The sequence below is a fragment of the Suricata suricatta genome, chromosome 7 (genome assembly GCF_006229205.1).
Source record: "Suricata suricatta isolate VVHF042 chromosome 7, meerkat_22Aug2017_6uvM2_HiC, whole genome shotgun sequence".
In the NCBI taxonomy this organism is placed as follows: Eukaryota; Metazoa; Chordata; class Mammalia; order Carnivora; family Herpestidae; genus Suricata; species Suricata suricatta.
The window spans coordinates 1983264-1995319 of NC_043706.1; the positions used below are offsets into that span (position 1 = coordinate 1983264).

A 12056-nucleotide genomic window follows, 5' to 3' on the forward strand; every position below is an offset into this window, starting at 1 on the left:
AATTCTGTGTTGTGTATTTATGTTCATTTATGTTCTAATGTTTATTATTTCTCTTCTTATGCTGACTTTGGGGTTTCTTTGCTTTTCTGCTTCTGGTTCCTTTAGGTGTGCTGTTAGATTTTGTATTTGGATTTTACTTGTTATTTGAGATAGGCCTGGATTGCAATGTATTTTCCTCTTAGGACTACTTTTGCTGCATCCCAAAGGGTTTGGACTGTCGTGTTTTCATTTTCATTTGCTTCCATATATATTTTTTAATAATAGTTTATTGTCAAATTTGTTTTCATATAACACCCAGTGCTTCTCCTCACAAGTGCCCTCCTCCATGGCCATCACCCCCTTTCCCTCTCTCCTCCCCCTTCAGCCCTCAGTTCTGTTTCAGTATTCAATAGTCTCTCATGATTTGTGTCCCTCTCTCTCCCCACCTCTCTATCCCCCTTCCTCTCCCTATGGTCTTCTGTTAGGTTTCTCCTGTTAGACCTATGAGTGCAAACATATGATATCTGTCATTCTATGCCTGACTTATTTCGCTTAGCATGACACCCTTGAGGTCCATCCACTTTGCTACAATTGGCCATATTTCATTCTTCCTCATTGCCATGTAGTACTCCATTGTGTGTGTGTGTGTGTGTGTGTGTGTATAAATATATATATTATATCACATCTTCTTGATATTTTAAATTTCTTCTTTAACTGTCTGGTAGAACCATTATTCTTTTGTAGGATGTTCTTTAACCTCTGTGCATTTGGAAGTTTTCCAAACTTTTTCTTGTGATTGATGTCAAGTTTCACAGCATTGTAATCTGAAAATATGCATAGTCTGATTTCAATTCTTTCATATTTATTGAGGGGTGTTTTTTTGACCATCTGTGATCTATCTTGGAGAATGTTCCATGTGCACTTGAGAAGAATGTGTATTCTGCTGCTTTTGGATGGAAGGTTTTGAATATATCTGCTAAGGTCATCTGGTCCAGCATAACATTCAGGGCTATTGTTTCTTTATTGGTTTTATGCCTAGATAATCTGTCCATTGCTGTAAGTGGAGTTTTAAAGTCACCTGCAGGGGCGCCTGGGTGGCTCAGTCGGTTAAGCCTCTGGCTTCAGCTCAGGTCAGATCTCACGTTCGTGGGTTCGAGCCCCGCATCGGGCTCTGTGCTGACAGCTAGCTCAGAGCCTGGAGCCTGCTTCCAGTTCTGTGTCTCCTTATCTCTCTGCCGCTCCCCCTCTCATGCTCTGTCTCTCTCAAAATCAAAAATAAATAAAACAAAAAAATAAAAAAAATAAAGTCACCTGCAATTACTGTATTCTTATCAATAAGATTGCTTATGTTTGTGATTAATTCATTTGTATATTTGAGTGCATTCAAATTGGGGGCATAAACATTTATAATTGTTAGCTCCTCTTGATGGGTAGGCCCCATAATTATGATATAGTTTCCCTTCTTTATCTTTTGTTATTTTAAAATCTAATTTTTCTGTTATAAATACAGCTATTCCAGCTTTCTTTTGACTTCTAGTATCATGATAGATGGTTATCCATCCCCTCACTTTCAATCTGAAGGTGTCCTCAGGTCTAAAATGAGTCTCTTTTAGACAGCATATAGGTGGATCTTGTTGTTGTTGTTTTTTTTAATCCATTCTGATACCCTATATCTTTTGATTGGAAAATTTAGTCCATTTGCATTCAGCTTTCTTATTGAAAGATGTGCATTTAGAGTCATTGTGTTATCTGTAGGCTTCATTCTTATGGTGATGTCTCTGGTCCTTTTTAGTCTTTGCAGAAATCCACTCACAGAGTCTCCCTTAGGATGTCTTGCAGGGCTGGTTTAGTGGTCATGAACTCCTTCAGTTTTTGTTTTGTTTTGTTTTGTTTTTGTTTTTGTTTTGTTTTTGTCTGGGAAAGCCTTTATCTCTCCTTCTGTTCTGAATGACAGCCTTCCTGGGTAAAGGAACTTGGCTTCATATTTTTCTTATTCAGCACATTGAATATTTCCTGCCACTCCTTTCTGGCCTGCCAAGTTTCAGTGGACAGGTCTGCTATGATCCTTATGTGTCTACCCTTGTAGGTTAAGTCCCATTTATCCCTAGCTGCTTTCAGAATTCTCTGTTTATCTTTGTAATTTTCCAGTTTCACTATGATATGTCATGCAGAAGATCAATTCTTACATCTGAAGGGAGTTGGATTTATTTTTTAAGTTTTCCCTCTTATCTAATTAATTAATTTCTGTGGCAAGCCTTCAATTTATTCTGCTTTGCTCTCCTTTTCTAACTTTTCAGTTGGATCTTTAAAGTTTATTTATTTTGAGAGAGAGTGAGTGGGCATGCAAGGGACAGAGACAGGGGGAGAGAGAGAATCCCAAGCAGGCTCTGCACTGTCAGCACACAGACTGACATGGAGCTGGAGTCACGAACTGTGAGATTATGATCTGAGCTGAAACTAAAAGTTGGAAGCTTAACTGACTGAGCCACTCAAGTGCCCCTCAGTTGGACCTTTAATTAATGAGATTTCCTTATGTTCTATTTACATGTTTATGGCTAAGAATTGTCTGTGCACACGGCTGTGGGTGTCGTTCCGATACTTACATGTAATGCTTTGATGATCTTTGATTATTCCAGAGATTCTCAAGTGTTTACACTTACTCCTTGAACCTCTCATTACCTAAGAGAAAAGTGGAGAACTTTTCTGTTTCTGGATGTGTCATTAATTTTATTGAATGACATTCAGAGAATATTGCCTTAACTGTGTTGTCATAAGTTTTTTCAGAGGTTGGCTTCCAAGAGAATTGTACTGTGAGATACAGGATGGTACCCAGGAAATTTGTATGTAGCAATCTTGGGAGTAGCCCCTGTGAGCGAGTGACACCTGTGAGTGGCAGAACTGAGCAGAAGTTGGGCTGTGATGCACAGACAACTATGGAACAAAATGTCCCTTCAGAGTTGCCCTGAGTTGGGTTAAAGGGTGAGGTTTTTACACCCTCTCAAGAGACCGGTCATAGGATGTACTCTGCCCCTAGTGAGGAGTCATTACCCTAGACGCAGCTCTTCTTTTCACCTGAGAGCAATTTCTGGAGGGGGTTGAGGGCTACCAGCCAGCACACTCCAGCAACTAGGAGAATTAGTCTGTTTGTCCAGAAAGGGAGTCTAGGAGGTATAGCCTAGTGTTCAGCACAGGGGGAAATCTGAGATATTCTCTTTCTCAATCTTCTTTGAACTTAGGGTAAAGGTAGGTACTCTAGGTTTGACCAGTCAACTACAGCCTCCTTGCAACTGAATCAAAGTTAGTGATACACAAACCAGAGGCAGTGGCAGAAATGTCCAGTTTCGAAGTCAGCAGTGGAGCAGGCCAGTGTGTGTGGTAGGCAGCATCAGTGGTCAGGCTGAATATCCGAAGTTTAATGACAGTGATGTTGGTCAACTCATAGGATGGTTATGTATGTTGATTTGGTTGTGGTCTTGTTGTGAGCATCTGAGGCTGGTTCTTCAGGCTTTCTAGCAATTTAATGAACTACCCAATTCTCTTTTATTAAATTCAGTTTCTGCTTAATGAAGCAGAACTGATTTCTGTTTCTTTGCAACTAAGATATCTGATGCATACAAAGATCTTTCAAGAGATAGAGAATTGGGATTTGATTGGTCCATTATTACCATTGCTTCTCTCTTCCACCAATGTTAATTTCTTTGGTCCTTACCAGTTCCAGCAAATGTTTCTGATCTTTATCTCATAGGAGACAAGTAAAAAAACAAGGGTAACTTATAGAAGGTCTTCTCATCGGTAAACAAACAAAACAAACAAAATATTTGTAGCAGATGTTTAAAGAAAACTCTTTTTATCCTTATTTCTTCCTGTCAACTATTACATATATAAAAATGATTGAGCATTTAATTAATTAATTTACTTATTTTACCAACTTTGAAAAGATGTTTTGGATGGTATGACTTAATATATGGGACATATGGCATATGGGCTCTGGGTGACACCATGGACACAGAAAACAGTCTGTTACAGAAGCTATGAGTTCCAAATCAAAGATCTCAAAAGCATATGCTATGAATTGCTAGTGTGGTCGCTTCTCCCATAGGCAACTCTAAATAATAGTATAGACTTTTAAGTTTAAAAATGGTGATTAATAGTCTTCCAGGAAATTCTCTGTAGACCATCATGAAGATTTATATAGATTTACACAAGGATGATATAAATGCTGCTTTTCACACAAGGGATAAAGGCAGGTTATAGGAAATTCATATGATACAATCATAAAATGTGACTAAATAAAAAAAACCCATTAGGGTAAGATATAATAACCCATCCCTCATTCCCTGCAATCCCTCATATGGACCCTTCACCCATTCAGATTAATTTATTCAATACATTTACTCACACACACACCATGTTCCTTCTCTTACTTCCAAGGTTTCCTCATGGATTTGGGATAGTCTCATTGTTTCTGTGTAAAATCACCTATGTCTAGAACCGAGTTCAAGTGTGGCTTTTTTTTTTCTTGAATCTTTACCTGACTTTTTACACCTTCATAGTATCTTTTCTCTTTAATTTCTCATTACAGTTATGATTTGAAACTTTTATTACATAGTAATTTTATTCCCTACTGTTTCTTATGCACAACAATGTGGTTACATCCCTCCTGTCTACTCTGTGAAGACAGGAATGGTGGGAAGTTCTCTATTCCGCACTACCCATGTATGTTTCCATGTTGACCTGAGCCATCTGGGAGTTCTTAACGATGCATATGAATGTTAATTTCATATTTTTACTGTGATTTTCAGGGACTTTATTGTCTGCATGTTTGCTGACAACAGTAACATTTTTGGGAGTTCAAATAGATGAGGCCTGTGATTAGGTAACAAATTTAGGTCGTTGCCAAGTTTAGTTAGGTATTTGATGACAGCTTTGTAACTGTGACTGGAATGGTAATGATCTCATGAGAACTTGCCTCCTTTTGAATGCCTTTCATTCAGTATACATTACTGGGAGAAGGTTTTCGTCTGGCTCACAGCCTTCTTTAGCGCCCCCTTCAGCTCATTGTTCCTTAGACTGTATATGAAGGGATTCAGTATAGGGACTATGACCATGAAGACCACTGATGCAGCTGAGTCTTTTTCAGTTGAATGGTTGGATGAGGGACTCATATAGACCCCTGTGATTGCGCCATAGAAAAGAATGACCAAGGCAAGATGAGATCCGCAGGTGGAGAAAGCTTTGAGTTTTCCTTGGGCAGAAGGGATTTTCATTACAGCAGAGATGATGAGGCTATAGGATGCCAGGATACAACCTGAAGGTATCACAAAGATCAGCCCCACTGCAGCCAGAACTATGAATTGATTGAGACTGGTGTCGGAACAGGAGAGGGGGAGGAGAGAGTTGATGTCACAGAAGAAATGGTGGATGATGTTGTTAGAGCAGAAGTGCAGACGGGCTAGCATGAGGGTGTGCAAGAGGGGGTTCAAAGTGGCAAGGATCCATGGCACAGTCACCAGAGAGGCACAAAGGCACTGGGTCATGATGGTGGAGTAGCGTAAGGGGTGACAGATGGCCACGTAACGGTCATATGCCATCACTGTGAGAAGGAAATTGTCCATGTTGGCAAACATCATACAGAAATACATCTGAGCCAGGCAGCCAGGATAGGAGATGGTCTGAGTCTGTGCCTGGATGTTCAGCAGCATCTTGGGGACTGTCGATGAAGGCAGGCAGACGTCTACCACAGACAGATTGGCAAGGAAGAAATACATGGGTGTGTGGAGGCGGTGGTCTGAGACAATAGCCAGCAAGATGAGCAAGTTTCCAAAGAGCCCTGTTAAATAGAGACAGAGGAAAAGTACAAAGAGGAGAGCCTGCCATTCTGACCAACTTGAAAAGCCCAAGAGGAGAAATTCAGAGGCACTGGTTTGATTTCCTTGTTCCATTGCTTGAGTATCTCTGTATGAAGATCCAGAGGATGAAATATTTTTTACATAAAAAAATCTCCCTTTTTATATTTTATCTACTTACCTAGTCCCGTTTACTAAATATGTTCTCTTTAGGATGTCTGACCTCTTCTCTGATACTCTCTCCCAAGCTTCACTGATCATGGATATGTTATTCCATTTTATCCATTGACTTTTGATTTATCCTCCCTTACCAGGCGCTGTCTGGCTGCCTGCCGTGTGTTGGAACACATCCATGAGTCTGACACACTAAGTAACTCTGTGCCGAACTTTGAGATTTAATGATAAAAATTTTCCAGGTATTTATCCAACACCCTGTGAATCATCCCACTTGGAAACTAGTCAGACATTAACACTTAGGATTTATAAGGAGAAGATAAACCATCTTATCTTCTTAAGATTCAAAAGGAAAACTCAGTAACATGTTTGACCAGTGTTAAAAGTTAAGCCTCCTCAAAATAGTTTACATGAAGACTACGAGCAACATAGGAAAATATTTACAAATAAGGTAAAAGTTCCATAACACATGTAGTTATATAATACAAGTTGACACAACTAAAAGAGGAGCGCCAGGGTGGCTCAGTGGGTTGAGCGTCTGACTACCACTCAAGTCATGATCTCACAGTTCCTGGGTTCGAGCCCCACATCTGGCTCTGTGCTGACAGTTTGGAGCGTGGAGTCTGCTTCGAATTCTGTGTCTCCCTCTCTTTCTGTCCTTCCCCGACTTGTGTTCTCTCAAGTATAAATAAACATTAAAAAAAACCTAAAAGAGAACAGAGAAAAAGTTATGTCAAAATACAGGACAGGTTTAAAAGAGTCCTTTTAATGGTTTTGTGTTATTTTAACCATAACCACAAGAAAGGGGTTGACTCAAAGGATACAGGAGTGTTGATGCATAGGGGTACATGTACCCCAATGTTCATAGCAATACTTTCAACAGTGGCTAAATCATGGAAAGAGCCTAAATGTCCAGTAACTGATGAATGGATCAAGAAGATATGGTTTATATGCACAATGGAGTACTATATGGCAATGAGAAAGCATGAAATCTGGCCATTTGTAGCAACGTGGATGGACCTCAAGGGTGTCATGCTAAGCGAAATAAGTCAGGCGGAGGACAGATACTATATGTTTGCACTCAGAGGTCTAACAGGAGAAACCTAACAGAGAACCATGGGGGAGGGGAAGAGGGAGTGAGAGTTGGGGAGAGGGAGGGAGGCAAATCATGAGGGACTCTTGAATACTGAGAACAAATTGACGACTGTTGGAGGTGAGGGAGAGGGGATGGGGAGTGATGGACATGGAGGAGGGCACTTGTTGGGATGAACACTGGGTGTTATATGGAGACAAATTTGACAATAAACTATAAAGGAAAAAAAGGGGGTTGACGTTTATAAGGTACCATGATTACTTTGGGTCTTGCTTGTCTTGGAGTTGTAGAAAACACAATGCAATGGGAGCATTGCTGAAACTTGGATCAGGATGTAGATGAAAAATACTATCCTAGAAAACAATTAAGGAGGCAAACATTTAGGGATGCCTGATGGCTCATTTAGTTGAGCGTCCAACTTTTGATTTTGGTTCAGGTCATGTGCTGTAGCACAGAGCCCCACTTGGGATCCTCTCTTCCTTTCGCTCTGCCCCTCCACCCACCATAGGTGAGCGCTTTCTCTCATATATAAATATATATATATATATATATATATATATATATATATATATATATAAAGACCAACATTCAACATTCACATACATAGATGAGATAGTTGCACAGCCATGTGGGGCTCCGTGGGAGACATAAAAGGTCTTGGAGAGTATGGGCTCTGGTTGGCTCAGATGGAAGCAGATCCCATAACTTGCAGGCTGGAGCACTTAGCCACCCCAAATCTTTGTTCTCCCCTGGATAATAATAGCACCTGTCTTAGTCCTCAGAGAAAAGTATATCGCAAAGCAGGCTTATCTCAAGAAACAAGAAAAATCTGAATACAAAACCTAAGTTCACACCTAAAGGAGAAGCAGTGAAGAAATGGGCAGAAGACATGAACAGACACTGTTTAAATGTTGCCATTCTCTGTTTTTTAAAAATTGTTGTTTTTGTCTTATGCTTTCTTTTAAAAGATATTTATTTATTTATTTATTTATTTATTTATTTATTTATTTATTTATTTATGAGAAAGAGCACCAGTGGGCGGGCAGGGGGAGAAGAGGACAGAGGATCTGAAGCGGGCTCTGTGCTGGCAGCAGACAGCTCGACTGGGGCTCGGATTCACAAACTGAGATCTTAACCTAGCAGAAAGCCTGACGTGGGGCTTGAACTAACAAACTGTGAGATCATGACCCCAGCCGAAGTTAGACACGTAGCCAACTGAGCCACCCAAAACATTGTTTTCATCCTTCACATGTTCCTGAATGTTTCTATTCACTCCCATGGCTTTTATAAAATCTGTGTACCAATCTCTCTTAAATGATTTCTCTAGACTCATTCCTGGTGCTCTCTGGATGTTCCTACTTGGATGTCACAGACATCTAACTCTACTGCTTTCTGAACGGTGTCCATCACATTCTCCTCCTGGCTAAAAGACCATTCATCACTCCGTGTGCCCTTTATCAATGGGCAGCACCACAGTTTATCAAGTTGTTCAAGGAAGAAAAATTTGGGAGTCAGCCCAGTACTTCTCCCTCTCCTTTACCTGTTAACCTGTACATCCAGTCAGTCATTAAACTCTACCAATGTTAATTTTTGAGAGTCAATATTATTATTAAACAAATAGATTTTTAAAATCAATCACAGTAAAAGCACTATCTTAGGCACTGGGAACAATGAATAAGAGAGACATGATCTCTACCGTCGAGGAGATTTAAATCAAAACCAGAAACTTTGGAGTTATCCTTGACTCACCTAGTTTATGACCAAGCTCTGTTGATTCTGACTTTTCTCACACCCATACTGCTTTTCTTTGTCCCTAATTGTAATGGTTCATGTCAGACTCTCATCATGTCTTCTGTGGGTACTTGCAGTAACCCCTCAAGTTGGTCTTCCTACAATCTTCCCCTTTCAATCCTCCTTCACACTTCTTAAAGAATTATTCTTCTAGAACAAGAATTTTCTTCCTTCCCTTCTTAAAAATTTCCAGTGGCTTTCAATTGCCTTTAACCCAAATTCCCAGTTACCATGGCACAGAACTTTTTTCAGTACCCCTTTCTTACCTGTTTAGTTTTATCTCTTGCTGTGACTAATTTCCCACCCTTAGAATTTCCTGGCACAACTGAAACTTTACGTCTCTCTGGCTTTTCTCACCTTGAAATCCTCTGACCACCTTACCTAGAGCTTCCCTTAAAACATTCTCTGTTGCATTGCCCTGTTTTTTTGTCTTCATACCATTCCTACCACCTGGAGTTTTCTTGTTTCTGAAAAAGTAATTTATTTATTTTCTAATATGCATCAATAAAATGTAAGGTCCATAAGAGCAGGAAACTGCTCTTCTTTTTAAACCACTGTATGTGTAGAATACTGCATGACAATATAGCAGGTATACAGATCAATATGTATTGGTTGAATAAGTGGATATACCTATTAAAGACTCAGGAAGCTTATTCTTGTATCCTATGGGAGTATGTGTTAGTGTATACTTTATAGTGACTGTTTTTCTAGGTCATATACTGTTTAGGAATACACACATAGATATATACAAATATTTATATATTTGTTTTTGTTTTGCTTTCATGACTCTTTCTTGCTTAAGAGTTATTTTAGAGAGCACATTGACTAAAGAGCACATGGAGTAAGAACAAATCTTATTCATCTTTGCATAGGGAAACCCAGTTTTTTGCCTATGAAGACAAACTGATTTTTTTTAGGTGTCAAGAACTGCATGCCAGAGGATGCAGGATAACACCATCTGGGATTCTATTCTTGCTTCTTCCCCTAGCCCCGTTGTCTGGCATCTTAGCCAAAGTGGTGGAGAGTCTGGTGGGAGAAACAAAAGAAAATAAGGGGACTCTGTTGGACTACTTTTCCAGTGACCAAATAACAGAAATGTAAAACTGAGTGGAAGAGAAAGGCATTCTACGCATTAATGCAAATGAGCCCTGGGTTCTTTGAAACCAATGCCTTTCTCCACTTTACACATAAGTTTTAGAATGCCTCTTTGCCTTGACTGTTACTACTAGTGTGTAGATCCTTACTTTCTACCTAAAGAGAAACTCACAAGAGAAAATGGCCCCTGTAATCTCTTCTTCCATCGAAGTCTCTGTCCTGTCACTTCAATAGCTTTGGAGATGGGGGAATGGCCAGGTGAAGTGGCTTAGTTCTTGGACAGAAGAGATATAAAAATTTAGAATTTGGGCTCTTGCCACTTTATGCTATGAGGAGTAAATAGCAAAGAAAACCTGTCTTCAGAGAGAGAAGAATAAAGTAGATTTTCAGAAAAAGGGGAGAGTCAGATAGTGCTTGCTCTACTTGAATTCTGACTCATTTCTTAATTCCTTTGACCTTCTAAAAGGATGTACCTTATTTATTTTCCCTTTGACCTTTGCAACTTTGACCTTCCAGATCTAGCAATTCCTCCCAAACTCAGTTGTGAAGACACAGATTCCTGCTTTTTTGTTCCTAGCTTCGGCCAAGTTCAAACCCATTGGCATTTTGGTCCTCATTTACCCAACTCTTTCAACTACAGGTACATTTTTTCTAGTATTCTTTCATTTTGACCCAAACCTGTTGTTAACTGTTTATCCTAAGATTTCTATGATTTTGATAAAGAACTGACCTGAATATTGAAACATTTATTCACAGAAAATGTACAAAAGAATATTCCAGAAAATGAATATTCTGGAGGGAGCAGAAAGAGCTTTTCAAAAATATACAGGAGACATAAAGAAGGAGTTATGGGCCTGTGAAAATATACTCTGGATACATAACCGTAGATTTTATTGATTTCATCCATGGATGAAGGTGAGGCAGCGGTGATCATGTTGAAGACCCATCCCCTCCCCTTTTCTATAGGACCAAATATTTTCACTCTTGGGAATATCATAACACAATGAAAAGTACATGAACTCAGTGGAGTAAATTCTATAATTGTGTAAAAATAATACAATTTTCGTAAAGATAGAAAAACTATAAAGACAGGGTATACCACTGTCAAATACTCTATGTCACACTAAATGTATCCTGGTTTGTTAATGCTCATAACACCTCTACAATATAGGTCACATATCCTCATTGTATAGACCCTGAGTGTTAGCAGAGCCAGTATCTGAGTTAATTGACTTGGAATCTAGTCAACTTTTTACTAAGCCCTTACTAAATCTCAGATTTTGCACTTTCACAGGGAGGGCTCCCATTTATTAATCAATTCATTCATTCAGTCCAGAAATAGTATTAGGCACTACTGTATCTTAGACAATGCGTGGTGACCTTAAGTAGAACCTGAACTTGTTTTATTTATCTAAGTAAAGACATGCTTCCTTCATTTTTCTCAGATCTGCTCACTTTCCACAACACTTACCAGATGCTCATATCAGGAGTCTTCTGAGAAGAGACTTTAGCTTCTACATCTCAAGGGTAATGGGAAAAACGAAAAAAAAAAAAAGGGACTGTTGCCCCTCCATAATGTACAAGGATGAGGGATGGGACGCCACTTGGGGAGGGCATACTTGGTGTAGTGAGGGCTGGAATGACCTCAGGACTGCCCAGCACTGGAGGTTACAGCTTCTTTGCTGTACCTGAACCCAATCTTGCCAAGCTTCCTCAGTTTGAGTAACAATTACTTTATCCCCTTTGTGGGTTTCCCAACTGCAGCCCTAGGGATAATGTATCTGGCAGATAATCCTCCAGGGAGATCAAGGAATTAAAAGGTCTGGAAATTGTTCATAGTCTCCCAGGAAGGGTTGTAGCACATGTCTCCCCCTCCCTCTTCCAAGAGGCCTCCAAACGCCAACTATCGAACATTACACCAATAACAAATAAGTTTTCCAGAGTGAGTTGGCTTATTCTCTAAATCTAGGATTTGTCTTCCCTGACTGTACCACTCTGTCAACAGCAACACCTTTGGGCTTGGGCTTCCAAATGCTTGATTTATCAAATTTGCTTGAGGGAAGAAAGCCCATTTTTTT

At 39.6% G+C, this 12056-nt stretch overlaps 1 protein-coding gene across 1 annotated transcript; it reads right to left on the minus strand.

The window, feature by feature from the left end:
* Positions 1-4979: 4979 nt before the first annotated feature.
* On the minus strand, positions 4980-5921 carry LOC115295515 (olfactory receptor 1F12). Its single transcript, XM_029943436.1, has one exon. It carries the CDS (start codon positions 5919-5921, stop codon positions 4980-4982), a length of 942 nt encoding a protein of 313 aa, XP_029799296.1.
* Between the last annotated feature and the right edge of the window lie 6135 nt (positions 5922-12056).